Source organism: Mya arenaria, chromosome 6 (genome assembly GCF_026914265.1).
Source record: "Mya arenaria isolate MELC-2E11 chromosome 6, ASM2691426v1".
NCBI lineage: Eukaryota > Metazoa > Mollusca > Bivalvia > Myida > Myidae > Mya > Mya arenaria.
The window spans coordinates 76,094,761-76,117,231 of NC_069127.1; the positions used below are offsets into that span (position 1 = coordinate 76,094,761).

The following is a 22,471-nucleotide window of genomic DNA, read 5'->3' on the forward strand; positions in this document are numbered from 1 at the left end:
TCTTGGTCCTTTGTTGGAGAATTTGCTTCTCCAAACTGGCTACGCTCTTGACAAATATTTACGACTATTTTTTAACCTTTCGAATACGTTCAGCTGGAATGTGTTGTTGTATACCAGTTTTGGTTTTTGTTACCTTGAAAATTATGTTCACAGTAATGGAGTCCCGTATATTTTATTTCTTATGCCGGGTATTCGGTCCTGTAATTCTAACAGCCATAAAAAAGAAAAGAATTCTTTGACAATATTAGGCCAGTCATCGGACAGTGGTGCAGGTGCCGCTCGGACTATAACAATGTTGCTCTTCCCATTAAATTCCATCAATATCAATCAAAGCGAGCCTTTTGCTCTCATATTGTATATGATGTACTCCTTAATATCTTCACAAAATATTCAATGACCACTCTTTTCAGAGTTTGGTCAATTTGTATTGTTGAGATCACTATTGTCTATTTGTTGATGTATCAAAGCACAATTTCTAACCGGATTTATTGTTATAATTGCGTTTCCACACGTGGACTTATTCATCTATGGTAACTCGGTGAAATAAATTTAAAATTTGCAGTGAAAGTAAACAAATCTTTTTTATTTTATTTTGCCACATGTGGAAAAAACTTGAATGCTTCTTTGTTTCCAAAGCATTTTGTTTACCAAAGTCTCTCTCATACAAAGTCTGTATACTCACAGTGTTTAAACAGATACGAGTTTGTTTTGTTTGGTCTATTTAGTTTGAATATGATATTTCCGTTATTGAGATCCGTGAACTACTATGATCATTAGCCTGTACATTAGATCATATAAACCGTCACCAACTGCTAAACGCAATATTTGTATTACAATTCGTATATAGCAAGCATCTGCTATTATATTTACATGACTTATTTACCACAAGAAAGACGAAGGCAGTTTTGATAGAGGAGGTATTATGCTAAATTATCAGATTATTATTAAAACGTCATAAACGTCCTGGTCCTGACAACAAGTAACAATAATGCTTGTTTGGGAAACTGTTCGCGTTGGAAGCAATCCTCATCAATAACCTTGCCGGATATTTGATTAATAGTAGTATTTCTTTCTAGAAGTTGTGTGTAATAGCTTAAAATAACAAAACCATGGACAGTACATGCCCAGGCCCACCAGTTCACATACTATGAAAAGTAAATGCCCAACCCACATTTCACAATTTAACTTTGAGCTGATGAACCAGGCACAAATATAAAAATAAACATTTAACGATACACACAATGTCACTATTCAACAGACAAATTACACAGACATTAAAATCAAAATATTGTCGCCCCTAATTATTAGGTTACTGCATAGGAACAGACATTGGAAACAATAGCTCACTTAACATGTCAACACCATTACAGTTTGAAAGAATAGCTCATATACTCATTATACCACTTGCAGTCGACGTATGTATATTATATTAGTACTAAATTGCATGCATGTCGACCAGTTCCAAGACTGTAAAAATAACAACCACCATGTTCCCGTTTTCCTGACAAAAAGCGGTGTACAATAGAAGGTTTCAGACAGTGCAGTCTGAAAGTAAAGCTAAATCTTGCAGATGTCACTACCTGCTGCCAAGTTATGAGTTCTTCTCATTATATCACATTAGTAGTAAATTACTGTGGTATATAACGTACTAGACTTTCACATTAGAAACTATTTTACAGCGATATAAGACTGCGATGTTCACAAATAAACACACACACACTACACAAACAATAAAAGCATCCCTTAACGAGCCAATGTGCTCATAAGGATAGGCTTCACCATTAACTAGATATTTGGCACATTATCCAGGTCTGTATGACCGATTGTTAATCACATTCGTTAATTTTTGTGTTATGATGTTTTCAAGGATGTTTTCAAGGAAACTAAACTACATAAAATTACAATTATTGGTATTATGTCCCATAGATATGTGGTTTTCATACTTTTAGGTTCTTAATCGTGCAGTTGCTATAATTTGATGATTGATGGGAGTTCCATTCGTCATTGAATAAGTTCCTAAAACCCCTGTTACACTGTAACGGTATGTAGCGCAACATGCCACAAAAGTAAGAAAGTGCTTCGGCGCTTATAGATAAATAGTTTTATTTCAGTAAGGAATGCACATACATGGTCATTTAAAAACAACATGTATAGTAATTAAAACATAATACAAACATGATATCATAAATAGTCATGACAGGCACACCAAACCAAGGATCAATAAAGAGAAAACTCTTATTTCCATTGTGGTCCTTTGTTTTGGCGGCATGGCAATCTGGAGGCATTGCATAATTTGAATAATTATATGGCTGTAATTGAACTTGCACAACTATATTAAAAGTAATTCTTAATGCATTAAAATAAATATTACAGTATTTGTATCACAGTTACATTACATAACAAGTCATAAGTTGAGCAATATATATTTAATTATCACATTATAGTACGAATATCACAGTATATAATACTAATAAAATGCGAGCTTAAGTTAAGATAGTTCCTTTACTGAAAATCACTGAATAAATAAATATATATGATCAATTCTTTATATAAAAAATACCGGCAATTTTTATTTACACTCTCACCTTTTAATACCATAAATATGTATGCTAAATTGTCTAAAAATGATTCATTATTAGCGATTTAAAAAGAGGTAATGTCTCAGATTGCGCTATATCTGTGCTTAAACGACAATACTTTGCAAAATCGCAAAAATGTATGTTTTTTTTCCTATTTTCTTCCACGTTACATCGAATTTTTACCAGGTAATAAGCACTTCGTACTATTACATAGTGTTTTATCCAGGATTGACAAAGGTTTGGTATTTTTGTCTAAAACTGGCACAGCTGTTACGCGACATTGTTCACACTTTCTTGAAAGGACCCCATATACCCAGTTACGAGTTTGTACGATAAAATGCAATTAATTGAGACATGATAGGAGTTACGTATGAGTTTAAAAATATCGTTATGATGATAACCGAAGGCTATGTGGTAAAATACATGTATGTGAAAACGGTCTCGAAGAACACTGGCTCAGTGTCGTACAGGTATAAAAAAAATACTCGAGGAAATGTCGTAGAGAAAAGGCCATTCATTCAAACAGTATGTCTTTACCCGCCTTGTGTCGTTCTGTTCACTGCATCCATCGATAGCATAAATTACAATAACATCCCTATATCAAAACTGAGCTGTTCTAAATGTACTTTGCTTTTTTTTTTTTTTTTTTTTATGTGATTTACCACCACAGAGTTCGACAAAGGCACTAGGTTAATAGTGAAACTAGCTGCTGTTCTTTATCATCGGGAGAAGAATGAGATATTCTGTTGATCATTGATAAGGATTTACATGGAAAATACAATGAATCATTATCTTAAGCAAAAAGCATTTGTATCTTACCAACACTAATGCCCCTGTTTTACTAAACATTTGTTACTTGTTTTTGTAATACAGACATGGTTAGACTAAATGTTCAATCATCAATGAATAACTTTTAGTTAATTATATCAGTGTGGTCATATCACGTGGTTTATGACGTCACATTGAAATGCAAGCCGATTGGAAAATGACAATCGCTTTTTGGTATTTATTTCATTCACAATTTTAACGAAACATAGCGCAGTAGAAGGGTGATGCACCAGTCAATTGTAACCGGGGAATAGCGGGGACTTTGTCTTTTGGTCCAGCCAAGCCCGAGTAAAAACCCCGCCCTGCTGGGACGAACTGCTGGTAAAATCCCCGCCAAATGCCCCCGCGGCCCAGGGACCCTAGGTCAGGCCCATTCCCGCTGTTTTTGGTGCGAAGACAAAACCACCGCATTCACCCGGCACTGCGGGGCCATCTGGAATGTAAAAACACGGCCCATTTCCTCGGCTATCCCCAGTATACCCCCGGACCTGGTGGGGGGGGGGCGTAGTTACAATTGACTGGTGCATAAGGACATAGCGCTGTATACTCGGTTATTAAGCTATACTTATGTTGTACATTGCATAGTTTGGCAAAATTAATGGGGAAATGCTCAGATTGTATAAAAATAAACTGACTTAAACTGAGGTATGTTTCGTTAAAATTAAATAAAGAATTTACAGCGATTTTCCTTTTTCAAATCGGGCCAATGTGATGTCACAAACAATGTGGTATAACCACATTGTATATTGTCTTTATCCGCGTTCGTGTCTCTTAGGGTTATTTTATTGCGACCAATTGCTTATAAATATTTATGTCCTATAAACATGTGAAGTGGAATATGTTTATATGTCTCTTCAATGATAGAACAATCAACTTGACGGCTCTGAAGTATGGTTCTGTCGTAAAATGATAATATTTTAGAGTCACTTTTTATATTGTCTTAGCCGGAGGGACTAGTTCACAGATTTTATATTGCCAGTATTTAAATTTACATGTTTTTAATTTTGCTCAAATTCTGTTTGTTTACTTACTTTTACGAATAAACACCAAACAGCAGCTCGCAAATACTCATTTGAACAGAATTTTGTAAATCCACCCCAAAACCGCTTAAATTTAACATCGTTACTAACGCGCGTTTGGGAAAATACGTCAAATTAAAAATAAAACCAAAACATTTGGAGCCCTATTATGAACTGTTGTTGGTATGTTTTCCCTGAAACAAGCATAATTATTCTGTTCACAGTTCACTTTTAATGAATTGCTCGATGCCATAGCCTATAAAACGTGCAAAAGGCCATTTAAAGACAAATTGCAGTCATTAAAAGTTATATTCCACGACGTATTAGAGAAGAATGACTTACAATGTAAGCCAATCATACATGTACATATCATGGGCACATGTCATAGAAAATAATTTTACACTGACTTCAGGGTGAATGCACAAGGCGCATGTTTTGTTCCAGAGACATAACTTGGTACAGCATTCTGCAATGTCTTACTTGCTTACGTTTGACATCACAGGTGGCCGACAACTACTTTGTTGCGAATCCTCATCGTCGTCCCATAGTAACTTTCATTGATATTCAATGCTTGTCGAATTCGTTTTTATTCTTTAACAGTTGCAATTCTTTTCGCTTTCAGCATTCATTTGTGTGCAAGATACTTTTGTCATTTTCTATTTTTTAGAACGATATTCTTAAAATTAATGCTATTTTAGAGAAAATTTGGAAAGTTTGGCACCAGGTAAATGGCAACTACTATCAGTTCGATTGCATATAATTGGTCATTGGTTTACGTGTTTTAATCACATGTGGTAATCAGAGTGTTGTCTAGTTGGCGTCAATGTAGTTTCGATATATTCAGATCATCATTTCTTCCTTCTGTAGTTCTGAGATGATACATATTTGTCAAACGACTTAAAATGAAAACAAGAAGATCATGAACAATCCTACCGACATATGATACAAGATAAAGAGAACAGTGCAACAACATGTTGCATGGTGTGTATAACATGGGGATGGCTGTGATGATCTCATGATGTTGTATTAACGCATGTTTGACAAGAGTATGGTCGAGGTGATGAGAAGGAAATGCAACGATTACATTGCCAGCAACCTTGGATGTTAAACATGTAAGGCGACGATGATTGATGTTTTACCTTATTGTTTTGCCTTGCTATACTTCCGTGTTTCGTCAATCGTGTCTGATCAGTCGGATCTTACACAATTTGTTCACCAAATATTCCTGGAAATGTTTAACTTTTTTCATATATGCATTTTCGATTAAAAATATATATTATTCATGACAGGTCAGTATGTTTTCATGGATAGTGTACCATACGGACATTGTAGGAGATTATTCAGCTTTAGAGCCTAGGAAACTTATTCAAGCGATGTGTATCTGGCACGTTATTTAAACATTATCCATCTTATACGTGTTGATTTTATTTGTATTAAGAAACATCTAATGTGACAGGTTTTTTTTACTGTAACATGACACTAACAATAATTATTTACAGTAAAGAAATATCAACATTGGCGTAAAATATATTCCATTACTATTAAACACATTGGAATGTGTGAACATAAAACCCGATGCCCTTTTCTACTGGTCAGGACAATAATTTCATAAATAGTAATTTTAATTGTCATTTCTTTGGTCTATTTGATAAAAATGATTGTTGGGGGTTGCAGAACAGACTTAGAGTATTGCTGAGATTCTCAAATCGTCAACTTTTTATTTACTTCATTCCGGACTAGATGTGTACTTGTAAAATTTGTATTTTCGTATTAATGAATAGTCGCTGGCCGACTCCAAACAGTTAATCTAGACATTAAACATACCTCACTCATATCTTGTGTATAAGTGATATTTGTAATAGCAAAGTGGAATTTACTCAAATAGGACAACAAACTCTTCGAACGCATTTTGGGTTCTGGATATGAAATATCTATTACATGCCTGAGTTATTTAGTTGATATATATTTAAAACCGTGTTTATCGATTGTATTTTATTTAACCATTGACTTCAAGCTTTCACATAAAATCAGCATTTACGACTGCTGCTGTAAATTGTACACAGCTATCCTGGCAAAATGTGCATTGTAAATAACTTGGCAAATGGAAGTGACTTTATGATTAGAAATTATGTACAAATTACCATTAATACAAAGTAATGGGAAACTAGGTCTGGTGCCACGGCGAAGGCACATACTAAGTTCCCATTTAAAACGTATGTATTTCTCATGATCTGAGTATTCATAAACATTTTGTTAGAAAACCTTTAGGCTTTGCCTTAGAATATATCATATCATTCTGAACATAATGACATTTTTCAAAACTTGACAATTGTTCAGGAAATCTTCCTACCACTTATAACGTTGACGAATAATTTCGATTGTGGGTATTCATGGACAGGTTCAGGAGAATATTTGTTTGTTTTATCTGTTATTACATTATTGTAATTGTAAAAGAACGAGCGCAACACGTCTAACCAGTAGTTTGAGACTAGAAGTGATGGACGAGCACGTTAAAATATATATATTCTTACTATTGCCAGACATATCCATATGCTTATACATCTGTTAGTAATGCGGTCATGCATTTTATTTTTTTTTAAAGTACGTGCTGGCGTGAGACCACAGTTATTTTTACTATATGTTTCATATAGACACTAACCTGGCTTTTGACTTTATACACACCCCAATTGAAAAACAAGGACATGGCATCTCTAGAACAATTCAAGACACAAAATATAATCACAAGAAAACACCATGTTGACCATTGACCCGACAGTCAAAATTGAGTTCAAATACATAACCCTTCCGCCAGGGAGTCAATCGGCTACAAACAACTAATTTTCAGACTTCCGCAAGCTATGATATTTCCAATATTTACATTGAAAACTATCAATTTCTGCAATAGAGTGTCAAATTCAGTCAAGTTCTCTGCAAAAAGAACATTTTTTGCTTCTTTTTCATTCAATTTTTATAAAATATTGATATTTGAACACAAGCACTTTTTTTCTGTATTCACATCCGGATCTTGGTCAACGGGGGGCAGATAACTGTGGTCTTGAGCCTATTTAAGCAACATTTTTTCAGAAACAGACTTCAAAACTCCTATAGTTTAGCTTCAGGCTATATGCAACACATACTGAAAGTTTGGCTATGATATATCAAACACTAAATGAATGAGACAAGTATTAGCACCTGTGGTATTTTCATAAAAGCAGAAACAGCCATTTCCCTCAAATGTTAAGCCGCAAACCTTTGAAGAGCCATTATTTCCTTATGCATTGGAATAATTTGACCAAGTAAAGTTTTCCTTGTAGCTTTTAATGGTGTCTATAAAACAGCACCACAAAAATGGCCTGCCTACTCTTTTAAGATTTTTTTCTAAGCAAAATAAGGTTTTTCCACTTCATCGGCTTAGTGTTTTATATAAAAATGACATAGAGCCAAACTGAAATGCCTTAACTTGTCAAAATTTTGCTTTTCTGGTCCACTTATATACAAAGGTAACAGAACTGTTCAGTTTAACACAAGAAATTAAGTGATCATGTGTTAATAAACAGTCTAAACAACACTATATGCCAAATTATTGGCTTCCGGGACAAATGGCGCAACAAAGGAAATGGCAAAAAACACACCAAAACTTAAAGATTCATGACAACTGCTAGTGTTTTCATGTATGAGGTGGCTACATGATGTAGAAAATGCAGAGATAGCATTATTATGCCCATTAAAAAAAAAATACTTTAAGAATCTGTTTTGAAGGCTAGATTTGGCATTCAATTCAGAGTACAGCACTTCACCATTGTCTATAAGATGCTTATTTACACCTGATTTGCTATAAATCTCACTCATTGGAATCATTTACACACAAACAAGTACTACAGAGTTGACTAACATCTTCATTCTTCTGAAATATTGGATTCAGAGCTGCATCTCCTGGATTCAGATTGCAGGACTACCGCCTGGGGAAAAGGCCACAGCTAACTGGAGCTTATTGGAACATCATGATCTGCAAGCAAGACACAAAAGCAATGTTTTACACAAATAAAACTATCTGCCACTACTGTTAAAGTTTGAAAAAGGCCTGTAAACACTCATTTGAGGCATACATAACCTTTAATATAGTCATAAATGTGATAAATATGCAGAAAAGTTCATGAATTCAAAGATTTTCAGGACAAATTTAATAGAATATATAGTCTTTTGGACATTTTGCAATCAGTTTTTAACAACTCAAAGGTAAATCTCATCTTATTGAGTACCCAGATGCATTTTGCAAGCATTCAAACCAGACATGCTTAGAATTTCTTCTTACTTGGAGATGGTATTCCTTTCTTGAAAATCCTTGCCGAGAGCCGGTATGGAAAACCACACGAGACCACAGTTTTACCAGCACTGGTTCTTGTCCTTGAAAATTCCTCTGTGGCTACAGCAACCAGGCTGCCTATTAAAATAAGCAATAAATTAGGGTTTTTAAAACATTTATAATGTATAAAGGTTGTGTTTTTTTAATGCATTAAGGGAAAAGGCTCTATTCTTTATGAAAGCTGCTCACTTTTTATTTATTTTGCCTTAAGAAATGTCAAGTTTTTCAATGAATAAACTGAATAAATGAATGAATTAATGAATATATATGAATGAATGATAGAATGAGTTAATGAATTAATGAAAGGTGGCATTATTTCTTTAAAATTGGGATCTCATTGTGTTGCTGTGATTGTTAAAGTATATGTTTTCTTGTCCATAACCTGAAAATCATATGCACACTAAATAAAACATCATTCTGCATCCTATGTGCAGTAAGTTTTGTTTAATTGCTTATAGAATTTGCAATTAATGTAATGTTTGCTTAAAAGAGCAAACAAAATGTGTCAATAGATGCACAATACAGACCAAAGACTGATACAAGTCAGCAGTTTCATTAGAAAATAATATTATTATCAAAGCCACATCAGAAATGATTGACAACATGAAAGAAATTCATTTAGGAATGGAACAAACAGTCTCAATGGGCTTTTATGACCAAACTGTCTCACTTTGTACTTCAGTTTGGATACAATTTTCTAATATATTATCTTGAAGTACTTACAAATTACAGCATGTTGGCAAACACCAAGTACAGCTTGGCCTCTGGTGGGCAGCTTGGTGGGGGGGGGGGCTGTCTGGCTGGTTCTTCAACAGACAGTTCCTCCTGGTTCTGCTTCCTATGTTTAAAAATCCCTCCATTTATACTTTGGAATTGAAAGTGAGGCTTTCATTCATTAGTTACCATCATTTGGAACTATTTCCAAACATTAAATTGAAAGTGAAAGTAGTTTTTTTTTTAAAATGTCAAAAATATATAAGAAAATTATATATTATTAATTTATATGATGTAATATAAGATTTTCACATTTCATACTCAAACACCAATATTCTATGGCTAAGCACTGTCAACTGGCCAAATTTCAACCAGATAGCTGTATAAATTAAGAATTTATAACAATTTAAAATAGGCCACCCCTCCAAACGCTTCCTCGATATCAGGCGTGAGACCACAGTTATTTTTACTATATGTTTCATATAGACACTAACCTGGCTTTTGACTTTATTCACACCCCAATTGAAAAACAAGGACATGGCATCTCTAAAACAATTCAAGACACAAAATATAATCACAAGAAAACACCATGTTGACCATTGACCCGACAGTCAAAATTGAGTTCAAATACATAACCCTTCCGCCAGGGAGTCAATCGGCTACAAACAACTAATTTTCAGACTTCCACAAGCTATGATTTTTCCAATATTTACATTGAAAACTATCAATTTCTGCAATAGAGTGTCAAATTCAGTCAAGTTCTCTGCAAAAAGAACATTTTTTGCTTCTTTTTCATTCAATTTTAATAAAATATTGATACTTGAACACAAGCACTCTTTTTTTCTGTATTCACATCCGGATCTTGGTCAACGGGGGGCAGATAACTGTGGTCTTGAGCCTGCTCTTTGATAATGAATTTTACTTTTACCGTACTTATAGGTATTCCCCCATTATTCAATAATTTAATGGAAACTACAGGGACAGGCTCAGTAACCAAACATTCATCATTATCAACTGAATCTTAAAACATGCAAATAGGAAGCATTTTATTATATCAGAATATCCTTGGTAAACAGGTGGTTTTGAATAAAACTTGGCAGATAGAAGTGACTTTAAGATGAGAAAAAATGTGCCAATTACCAAAAACTAATGGGTAACGTTCGCATAGACAAGACACAGGCTCCATTGAACATACCCCATTGAACATTGAACTATGTCTGAGAATTCAAAAAGCCTCTGCTTACGTTTCTTTTTCTTATACTTGTTAGGGTTTATTTTGTTTGGGTTACTTTGAAAATTACGTTCATAATGTTACGGTACCGTATATTTTATCAATTTAAAACGCTTATTTTCTTACGCCAGGTATTCGGTCCTGTAATTGTACCAGAATAAAAACGTTTACAATTCTCTATGACGAATAAGACAGTCCAAGGGACGTGGTGGTGCCGCGTGGACGATGACAATGTTGCACTTCCAATTAACCATATCAATACAACCGAGACTTTTGTTCTCCTACGGTTTAGTATGTGTTTCTGTAAGATCTAAATATTTTATCAGTTCTGCAGAAAGTTCTATTCAATAACCACTTTTGTCAGAATTTGATCTGTTCTCACTGTTAAGATCTTTGTTCTCTATTCGCGAATGTTTATACACAGATCCTTCCGAATTGCTTTTCGTTAGGTATAAAAGATGTATCCAATGTTGTTCAAACTTTGTCGGAAAGACCTGTACTTCTCTAGGACATGATTTTCTGAAGGGAATTTCATATGTAGATTCGTGTTCTATTACTAAATATGATGGTATCCTTTGTGTTTCGGTGAAATATCCTGTTATTTTCACTGCCATAATTTTAACCTGATATGTGACAGATAACTGTAGTTTCACTTGTTTGCTTAGCAGCACGTGGAATTATTTCTTTCCGTGGTTACTTGATGAGTTTGCATCGAAATTAAACATATCAGATATTGCCACATGTTAACAAAACTTGCATGTTTCTTTGTTTCCAAAGCACGTTGTTTATTAAAATCGCTCTCGTGCACTGTCTGTATATATTCACATGCTTACACAGATACGAGTTTTTAAACTGATTTATTTTGTTCGGTCTGCTTTGATTGAATATGATATTTCCGTTATTGAGTTCCATGAAATAGTATGCTCATTAGCCTGTTGCACAATTTATTAGATCATATAACTGTCACCAACTGCTATTAACAATTTGTGTATTACAATTTGAATGCGGAAAGCATCTGTCATTTTATTCGCATTGCTTATTTACCGCTGATGTTTATTTAATTCTTGAATCCTATTTTGATCCGCAACATCCCACAACCATTGTGAATTGGCATATTGACGTACTGAGTAAATATCAAGATTATAACATTGTTCCTGGAATACTATAACATCATTTAATTTACTGCTCAAAGGAATTGAATGATTACTTCCCCATAACATTTCATATCACTCAAATTAAAATATTGCAATCATGGTTGTAATAGCTTGAAAAACCCAGTATTGTTTTATGAAATATATTATTGTGTTCTTGTAGCGATGGAAAAAGTATCAGTCCATCAGCTCTATACAAAATAATGTCATATAAAAATGTTTTTTTCTAAAACAAAAAGAAATTATAAAACGACAACTGTTTTGAAAGTGGATGTCAACCTGTACAGATCTCTATTGAAAGGTGATAAACGTCCAGGTCCAGTAACGAGCATTAAAGCTTGGGCTCAGGAACTTTTCCCGATTTAAGTTACCCGATAAATGTACTTTAACTATTGATGACTTTTTATGGATCCTGAAACCAAAGTTAAATGTTTCAAAACAGCAATTTGCATGAGCACATTTCACGCCGTCGAGTGTTTTAATAGCCTTGCTAGATATTTGAAAGTAGAAGAAATTCGTAGAACGTACATCTTTTTACAAATAGTGCAATAGGTTTATTTAATAATACCATGGAAAGTACATGTCCAAGCCCACCAGTTCACATACCATGGAAAGTACATGTCCAAGCCCACCAGTTCACACACTATGGAAAGTACATGTCCAAGCCCACCAGTTCACATACCATGGAAAGTACATGTCCAAGCCCACCAGTTCACACACTATGGAAAGTACATGTCCAAGCCCACCAGTTCACATACTATGGAAAGTACATGTCCAAGCCCACCAGTTCACATACCATGGAAAGTACATGTCCAAGCCCACCAGTTCACACACTATGGAAAGTACATGTCCAAGCCCACCAGTTCACATACCATGGAAAGTACATGTCCAAGCCCACCAGTTCACATACCATGGAAAGTACATGTCCAAGCCCACCAGTTCACACACTATGGAAAGTACATGTCCAAGCCCACCAGTTCACATACCATGGAAAGTACATGTCCAAGCCCACCAGTTCACACACTATGGAAAGTACATGTCCAAGCCCACCAGTTCACAAACCATGGAAAGTACATGTCCAAGCCCACCAGTTCACACACTATGGAAAGTACATGTCCAAGCCCACCAGTTCACACACTATGGAAAGTACATGTCCAAGCCCACCAGTTCACACACTATGGAAAGTACATGTCCAAGCCCACCAGTTCACACACTATGGAAAGTAAAAGCCCAACCCACCATTTCAAAATTAACTATGAGTTAGGCACTAGGCGCACTGATAAAGAACAAACAAACATGTTAATGAGACATGCAAGGCCACGATTTAAAAGAGGAATTGCACAGAGATTGATATTGAAATATTGTCACCAGTTGATGTTGAGAAAGCCGCATTGGAACAGTTAGTGGAAACAATAGCTCACTGGGGTTAACATGTCAACACCATTGCAGTTTGATAGAATAGCTTATATACGTAGTATACCAATTTCAGTTGACGTATGTTTAAATCCTGTTATAAATTGCATGCATTTCGAGCAGCACAGATACTCTAAAAACAAGAACCACTCTGTTTCTGTTTTCGTGACAAAAAGTGATGGAAGGAAAAACGTTTTAGACACTCAAGTCTGAAAGAAGAGGTCAATTATGCAGATGTTGTCACTACCTGCTGCCAAGTTATGAGTACATCCCATTATATAACATGTACCTAGTCATTAGCATGGTAATGTAATAAAAGTGATATACACTTCAAACAGCGATATTTCACTGTGTTGAGAGTGTTATTCACAAGTAAATACACATTTCACAAACAATAAAAACATCTTTTAACGCGCTAGTTTCTCGACAACGTGCTCTTCAGGAAGGGTTCACCACAAACTAGATATTTGCCACATAACCAGGTGTTTATGACCAATCATAAATCACTTCCGCTAATTATCGTCTTATGATGTTTTTAAGAATGTGTCCAAGGGAACTAAACTACTAAAATTATATTGTTTTTGAAAATATGTCTTTAAAGGAATGAGTTTCTCGTTGTTTTAAATTCTTAACCAAACAGTTGCTATAATTATTCTATGATTGATTGGAGTTACATTCGTCGGGGTATTACGGCCAGCGACGCTTTGAAATAACATTACCATAAGAATGCTTTGGATGGTCTGTTGTCTCAAATATTATCACAAATAGCATCTCCAAATGTCTAAGCACATGCGCAGTGTTTTGTGAACAAGTACCAAGAGCATTATGGTGACTGGGTATTACTACCATATGAGCAAGACGCTGATACATCTACAGATATCATGAGTAAATGGAAGCAACCACAATACCATCCCTGTATCAACACTGAGCCAAACATTGCTACTTGGGGTTTTGTCTGTTGTTCTTTCATGTGATTTACCACCACCGCGTTCGACACAGGCAATATGTTAATCGAATTACCAGTGGTACTGAGTGAATCTAGCTGTTGTTCCTTATCATCTGGAGACGAATCATATTTGTAATTACGCTATGATAAGGATATATACAGAAAATACAATGAATCATTATATTCAGCAAGATGCATTTTTATCGTATAAGGACCAACAGACGTGACCACCTTTTAGTCTGCAATTATGACGTTGCTGTTTCTGACACTTGCATTAATTTTCCTCGGAATGTGATGTCACAAACCACGTGGTATGGTTTATTAGCTTTATCTGCGGCCTCATTACATATCACCAAAGGATATACGGTTGTTCTATTGCGATCAATTGCTTATAAATATTTATGTCCTTTTATCATGTAAGGTGATATATGTTTACGTGTCTCTCCAATGATAGCACAAACTACTTGTCGGCTCTCAAGTATGCTTCTGTCGTAAAATGATAACATGTTGAATGAATTTATTTCAGTCAGAAACTAGTTACTTTTTATTTTGTATTAGCTAAAGGTACTCGTTCACAGAGTTGATGTTGGCATTGGCAGTTTTTTTAAATTGTAACTTAGTTAGTTAACTTACTTTTATAAACAAACATCTAAGCCTAAAATGATTGGCGTTTAAATGCGTAACAAACGCGTTTGTGGTAAAATAACGCATTTTCTGCCAAGATTTCTATTAAAGAAATTATTGACATTGAAGCCGTAATTTGATCATGGTGTTTTATCACTGAAATTAGAATGACCGACATTTTAAGCCAATCATTCATGTAACTATGTCAAGCTATCTAATTATTTTATGTACGGACACATATCATAGAAAAAAGTGCGCGCAAGTGATTAGTATTCGACACTGTTTCATTGTAGAGACAACTCGTAGTACAGCATTCTGCAATGTCTTACTTGCTCACGTTTCATCTCACAGGTGGCCGATATTCGTTGCATATCCTCATCGTTGTCTAGCAGTAAATTTTATTGACATTCAATGCTTGTCAAGTTCCTATTGTTTTCTTATATTGATAATGATACTATGTGCTTTCAGCATTGATTTCTGTGCCAGATACATCAAACAAAAAGTTAGTGTAAAGAAAATTTGGCTGTATTGTCAAACGCAATTGCTTTCAGAAAGCTACTTTTACACATGCGAAGGTCAATAGCAACTCTTGTCATTTCGAATTCATGTTGTTTGCCAATGGTTTGTATATTTTATCTCATGAACTAACAAGAAGGACAGTCAAATAAAACAAATCGTAACCAGAGTTCTCTTAAGTTGGTATAAATGAAGTTTCAATATACATTAGTATTCCGATTGTACTGTATTCCCTCCGTGTGAGTGGATACTTGTAAAATGACAAAGTTTGCAATAATAACAAAACAAGACATTGACAATCTTACCGACAAATTATACAAGATATAGGCAGAGTAAAAAACATGTACTATGAGATTATAGACTTCCAGCACTAAAAACGCAGAAAACAACAACGACAAAACTACATCAACAAAAAAAACAACAACAAGAACAACGACATTAGTATCGTAGTAAATATGGGTTAATTAAAACAATGCAGACAAAAGTAAAATTTGCATCTCCGCGAATTTAAGGCTTTCAAGGTAACAGATCTTTGACTAATCTGGTTTCTAAACGATGGACGTATTCTTTGAAATGTGCTCTAGATAGTTTTGCCTGAAAATCACAACTTTGATTGATTGGGATCAGAATTGCCAAAGAAATCATTAAATAAGCATTGACCATCGGTCCACATGTAAAAAAAGATGACCACAAATCATTTATCAAATATTCCAAGATTTTTTTTATGGTTTTCATATATGCTTATTCTATGAAAATAAACATATCCAGCTTTAGATTCTATGAAACCTATTCAAGCGATATGTGTCTGATACTCGTTTCAATTGTATATGTATTAAGAAACATCCAAATGTGACCTGCTTCTGACCGTAACATGACATTCAATAACTATGTGTTTGACACAGTTAAGAAATATATACGAAAATATCGTACATTGGCGAAAAAGTATATTTCATTACTATAAAATACATTCTATTTAACTTACATTAAATGCAGATACCCTTTTTACCTGGAAGTAAGTATTTCAAATGTGATTCCTACTATGAAAAAAGCAAACACTTATTGCTAAGGGTTGCATGACAGACTTAAAAGTATTGCTTAAATTCTCGAATCTTTATTCATTATGAAAAACATCTGCATTCCGATCTAGATATGTACGAAAACATTTTGTATTTTCGTGGTAATGGACAGCCGCTTGCAGACTCCAAACCGATATTCCTGATGATCTGTACGAGACATTTAACATACCTCACTCTTATCTTAAACATTAGTGAGGTATGCAATAGCCAGGTGGAATTTACTCTAATGAAAAAACAATCACTTCGCACGCACTTTTGGGTTCTTGTTATAAAGTATTTAATACATTTGATCACAAGGATATATATACATATACAAACGTACATTCCTATATTGCTTAGTTGAGATACCCTCTGAACTGTTTACATCGCATGTATTGTATTTAACCAATGGCTGCCTGAATCCCTATAAAAAAATCAGCATTCACGACTACTGCATTTGTAAATTGAGAAAAATGTGCGGTGTATAATTTGGCTTACATAAACTAGTTTTAGTGCAACTGCAAAGCAATATTGTCCCTATTTGCTACCATTCATGTAACAACATTAGGCTTCATATTTCTCGTGATTTGCCTTGGAATAACTTTCTCAGTCAAGTTAGAAAACTTCCAAACTTGACAATTATTCAGGAAACTCTTTACCTAAAATAACATTTACGTATATCTTCGGGTTTGAGTTTTCGTGGAGAGATGTATGTATATATTAGTTTGTTTTATCTTCATGTAAATGTCTGTCAATAGCGTAAAGTAACGTGCGCAACACGTCATTTTTCGATGAACATGTTCAAGTTTATCTCCTCTTACTGTTGCCAGGAGTATTCATATGCTTATACATTTGTAAGTTGTGCATCCATATATTTTAAATAAGTACGCGCTCTTTGATAATGAACTTTACTTTTACATTAGGGTTTCCCCGCCTTATCAAATAATGCAATGAAAACTACAGGGGCAAACATTATGGTAGACTCGAAGACCCTGTATAAAAGCAAATGGTTAATCAAACCATAACACTACATGAACTGTCGTTTTAACTTACATGTTGTCATTTCTGTGATCCTTAATAAAGACAAATGTGATTGTTTGTGGTTCCAAGACACACCTAAACTATTGCTGATATTCTCAATAACGATTTTATTTACATTAAACGACTCAGAAAATACGGTCGAAATAATTTTATGGGTGAACTAATTATGATCCGCCTGTTCTGTATATCTTCAATCAGCAATAGTATTTTGCTAAGAAAGTCTCGCTCAGGGGGTTCTATCATTTTCTATCTGAGATCTCTGATCGTTCGAAAAATCTAAACACAATTCCTTCTCGTATTTATCGATATAATTAGTTTTCCTTATGTATGAAATACCTGTCTTATCCTGCATTAACATTGTACATGGTATTCGGTCAAAGATTTACTGGGTGCACAGACATTGTACATGGTATTCGGTCAAAGATTTACTGGGTGCACAGACATTGTTTGTAAAATATAGCCTTGTATCATGGTGGAGTATCGGAATTGACTAGTAGGCGGAGCATTACCATGCTATAACTATCGTGCGGATACATTTCAAACCTATTCACTTATACGTATAACTAATTGAATGTATTCCATGACGACATGGTTCAACGATCCCTTCACCCAGTGCACTCGTGATTGAAAGTACATTCTCGCATTGATGCGCTCGTCATTGATGTGTTTGTTATGTCAAAGTTGTTAACGTTAAGCCAACATCTTGTTAATTTTTGTGTAAATGAACTTATGACCATCATTATTGTATTACATCGACTATTAACTGGTATAAATGTAATTATAACTCTAAGTATGTAATTGGGGAAAAATATGTTTGCCTTTTTTCAGTCTTGAAATAAACTTTTCAATTTTCCAAATATCCGGTTCTTTGGCAAGTTTTACTTCAAATGTGCAATTCGAGCGAATCTGATTACTTTCGTTTTTGTCTGGAATATCCGAAGTTATTACACAATGTAACATGTATCTTCATAAAGTATACACACATTTTAACCAATCACATTTGTTTTTGTTTATATTTCAGTCTCGTTCTGTGCCTTGTCACATGGCAACCGCATCAGACGAGAGGAACCCGACCTGAACCCTGGGAATTGGGACAGCTGTAAACCAGTGAGTTGTTGTTTTACTAAATGGTATATACAATCGATCGAAGTTGATGAGCATTGTACTAAAAATCGTGAAATTATGTAGCCATATGATGGAACTTCAGCGACAAATCAAACTGATTTATGTTTAACCCTTGTTACCGAATGATAATATATTGGTCAGATTGACTATCATGTTATCTAGACAAAGTTCGACGACTGTTCATTGTTAATGAAACATCGTTAGGTCGGTTCAAACATGCCTGTTAACACAGTTATGCCCACATATTCGTGTATAAAGAAGAGTGACCCACATCTTCGTGTATACTACCCTCGGTTACAAATGCAATAACGAAGAGAGACCCACATATTTGTGTATAATATCCTCGGGTACAAATACAGTAATGAAAAGTGACCCATATATTTGTGTACACTAAGCTCGGATACAAATACAATAAAGAAAAGTGACCCATATATTTGTGTATACTATCCTCGGGTACAAATACAGTAAGGAAATGTGACCCACATGTTTGTGTACACTACCCTCGGATACAAATACAATAACGAAGAGTGATCCACATATTTGTGTATACTATCCTCTGTTACAAATACAGTAAAGAAGAGTGACCCATATATTTGAGTATACTACCCTCGGATACAAATACAGTAAAGAAGAGTGACCCACATATTCGTGTATACTACCCTCGGTTACAAATGCAATAAAGAAGAGTGACCCATACATTCGTGTATACTACCATCGGTTACAGATACAATACAGAAGAGTGACCCAGATATGTGTGTATACTACCCTCGGTTACAAATACAATAAAGAAGAGTGACCCACATCTTCGTGTATACTACCATCGGTTACAAATGCAGTAAAGAAGAGTGACCCACATCTTCGTGTATACTTCCATCGGTTACAAATGCAATAAAGAAGAGTGACCCACATATTCGTGTATACTACCCTCGGTTACAAATGCAATAAAGAAGAGTGACCCATACATTCGTGTATACTACCCTCGGTTACAGATACAATACAGAAGAGTGACCCACATATGTGTGTATACTACCCTCGGTTACAAATACAATAAAGAAGAGTGACCCACATCTTCGTGTATACTACCATCGGTTACAAATGCAGTAAAGAAGAGTGACCCACATCTTCGTGTATACTAACCTCGGTTACAAAAACAATAGAGAAGAGTGACCCACATATGTGTGTATTCTACCCTCGGTTACAAATACAGTAAAGAAGAGTGACCCACATGTTTGTGTATACTACCTTCGGTTACAAATACATTAAAAAAGAGTGACCCATACATTTGTGTATACTACCTATGGTTTCAAATACAATAAAGAAGAGTGACCCAATTATTTGTGTATACTACCCTCGGATATAAATACAATAAAGAAGAGTGGCCTACATATTTGTGTATACTACCCTCGGATACAAATACAATAAAAAAGAGTGACCCAATTATTTGTGTATACCACCCTCGGTTACAAATACAAAAAGAAGAGTGACCAATACATTCGTGTATACTACCCTCGGTTACAGATACAGTAATGAAGAGTGACCCACATATGGATGTATACTACCCTCGGTTACAAATACAGTAAGGAAGAGTGACCCACATACTTGTGTATGCTACCCTCGGTTACAAATCAATAAATATAAAAGAATCAGTTTTGGTCTTTACTACATTACGAGGTATTCGTATCAAACGGTAATACTTGTTTGAAATGATGTATATTTGTTTTAATCGGGTACAATTGTGGGTCGTATATTCGTCAAACTGTAGATCAGTTTTGCATATTTTGCATTTCATCTTCTTGAAACACTGCCAAATTTGTGTAACAACTTCGTCGTGCGTGCCTTTGGTGGTAAAACAAATGTTAGCACTCTAAATCTTCACTGTCATCGTCTAGTCAAGTGGTTAACTGTGTGGCAAAAAATGGTTTGGCATGGTTCCCTTTTTGTTCTTTCGGTGTAAGCATTTCATTTTGGGTTAATGTAAGCTATGTAAATCTTTTTTACAATCCGCAATAAATTTTATCTCTCAAAAACACGCACATTTGGCAAGTTTAAGAGATCATTAAACCACCATATATACGACCGTTGATAAATCATAAGAACTTCTTCAAACAGTGCTGAATCCTTTTCAAACAAGATGATCCTCATGATACATTACTACAAAGTTAGTGTTAACAAGTCATGGAAGATACTTATAATCTCCTCATGCAATATTTCAGAAATAAGTAATGAATAACTGGTTTAAATGCGAATTGCTTCAATTCAAATGATCACAACTTTATAGTGTAACAAGAGAGGTACCACCATTTTATATGTATTTGTTTTATGTATTTAGAATGCACAAGCCCCACCTACCCGCGTCCCCACGAAAGACAGAGTGGATGCATTACGAACACGTTTTGCCACCGAAGGTATTCAAGCGTACCTGATACCAAATGAAGATGCCCACCAGGTAAAGACATGAAATAATTACATACATTACATCGTTATAGAACAAGTGTTATTACAGGGAGGAGTCAAGTAACCAACAAGAACGATCCCTTTTAAAGGCTCAAGGTTCTAGGTCCAACAGACACTCAACACGAGATACACATTACGAACTTTTCGGACGAATAATCAAAAGACTGAAATACCATGTTTATCTTTAATACACTGAAAATCCCATATGTTTCTTTAAACTTTTGACCTTTTAATTTTATTAAATAAATGGCGACCAATATTATTTGGTCATTTTATGCATGCGCAGTTCAATAAATGTGTTCCGCCACTCGTGAAAATATGTTTTTTCTATGACATTCGTAATATTTATTACGATCTTGAAATCAACAAATATCCTCTATATAGTAAGAAAGATACATTCATTATTAAACAATATATCATTGTTATATATATTTTCAGAGTGAATATCCGTCCGCATATGACAAGAGAAGAGGATGGATTTCTGGGTTTCAGGGATCGGCAGGTGAAATATTATATATTATTATTCCTCACGTTTGTCTACAATGGTAAATCACTGTCAGATTATGTGACCGCAGTGACACTTTGAATGTCATATAAGGGCAAATAACTGCTTCAATATTCTAGCTTAATCATGACGTGATTGCCTCCCTTATACACATTTAGCAGTGACGTCACTATTCAATGTGTACACAAAAACATCAGACAACTGTTTTTGAAGGAATTTAGCATAATTAACGGTGGAATTTCGTTCTATATATAAATACTTTATAATGTTATATTTTGTTTTCCTTGTTAAACTTGTTTAATTAAAATCATTTTAAAACTATTTTATGTTATTTATTTTGTTCGGTATAATAAAATAAATATCATATGGCAGATTGTGTGACATTGATATTGTCAACCTTCGTGACATTCTGTACTCGGGTTGTCAATGTCAATGTCACACATGCTGCCATATGATATTTATAAAATATCACACATTTTTTATGTATTATACCCTTGACACACTGTCAATACGTTCACTATGGGTTCCAGCGGGATTTTCCTCATGTCGCGTTAAAGTCGAACAGATGTCGCTTTAAGTCGTAAATGAAGTCGAACTAGTGTCGTCGTTTCTTTCATATCGTCGGGAGATACGTGCGAGCAGTTTATACTTCTTAAAGGTCTCGCCATCCAGACAGTTGTCCTACGAATCTCGCAACTCATCTGTACATTGTCACACAACTGCAATACAAAATTGCCTTTGGTTCTACGTATGTTCTCGTGTGTTACCGCCAACATAAAGCAACATCCTAGTGTTTGTAACATAAAAAACGACAAAACGTGGATACCAAACAACTTACGTTGCGTGATGGCTGATCCATTACGACCTTTTCGAATGTATTCACTGCGCGATTTCAAACGAGATTTGT

The 22,471-nt window shown here is 34.8% G+C and overlaps 1 protein-coding gene across 6 annotated transcripts in view; it reads left to right on the forward strand.

Annotated features, from left to right (window-relative positions):
• Positions 1-22,471, forward strand: part of LOC128236533 (xaa-Pro aminopeptidase 1-like) — an 85,666-nt gene that overhangs the window by 45,749 nt on the left and 17,446 nt on the right. For all 6 annotated transcript variants that reach the window (XM_052951446.1, XM_052951448.1, XM_052951445.1 and 3 more), the window contains exons 2-4: positions 18,502-18,587; positions 20,935-21,051; positions 21,498-21,561. In XM_052951446.1, coding sequence (XP_052807406.1) covers positions 18,502-18,587; positions 20,935-21,051; positions 21,498-21,561 — 267 coding nt within the window. The remainder of the gene's footprint in view (positions 1-18,501; positions 18,588-20,934; positions 21,052-21,497; positions 21,562-22,471) is intronic.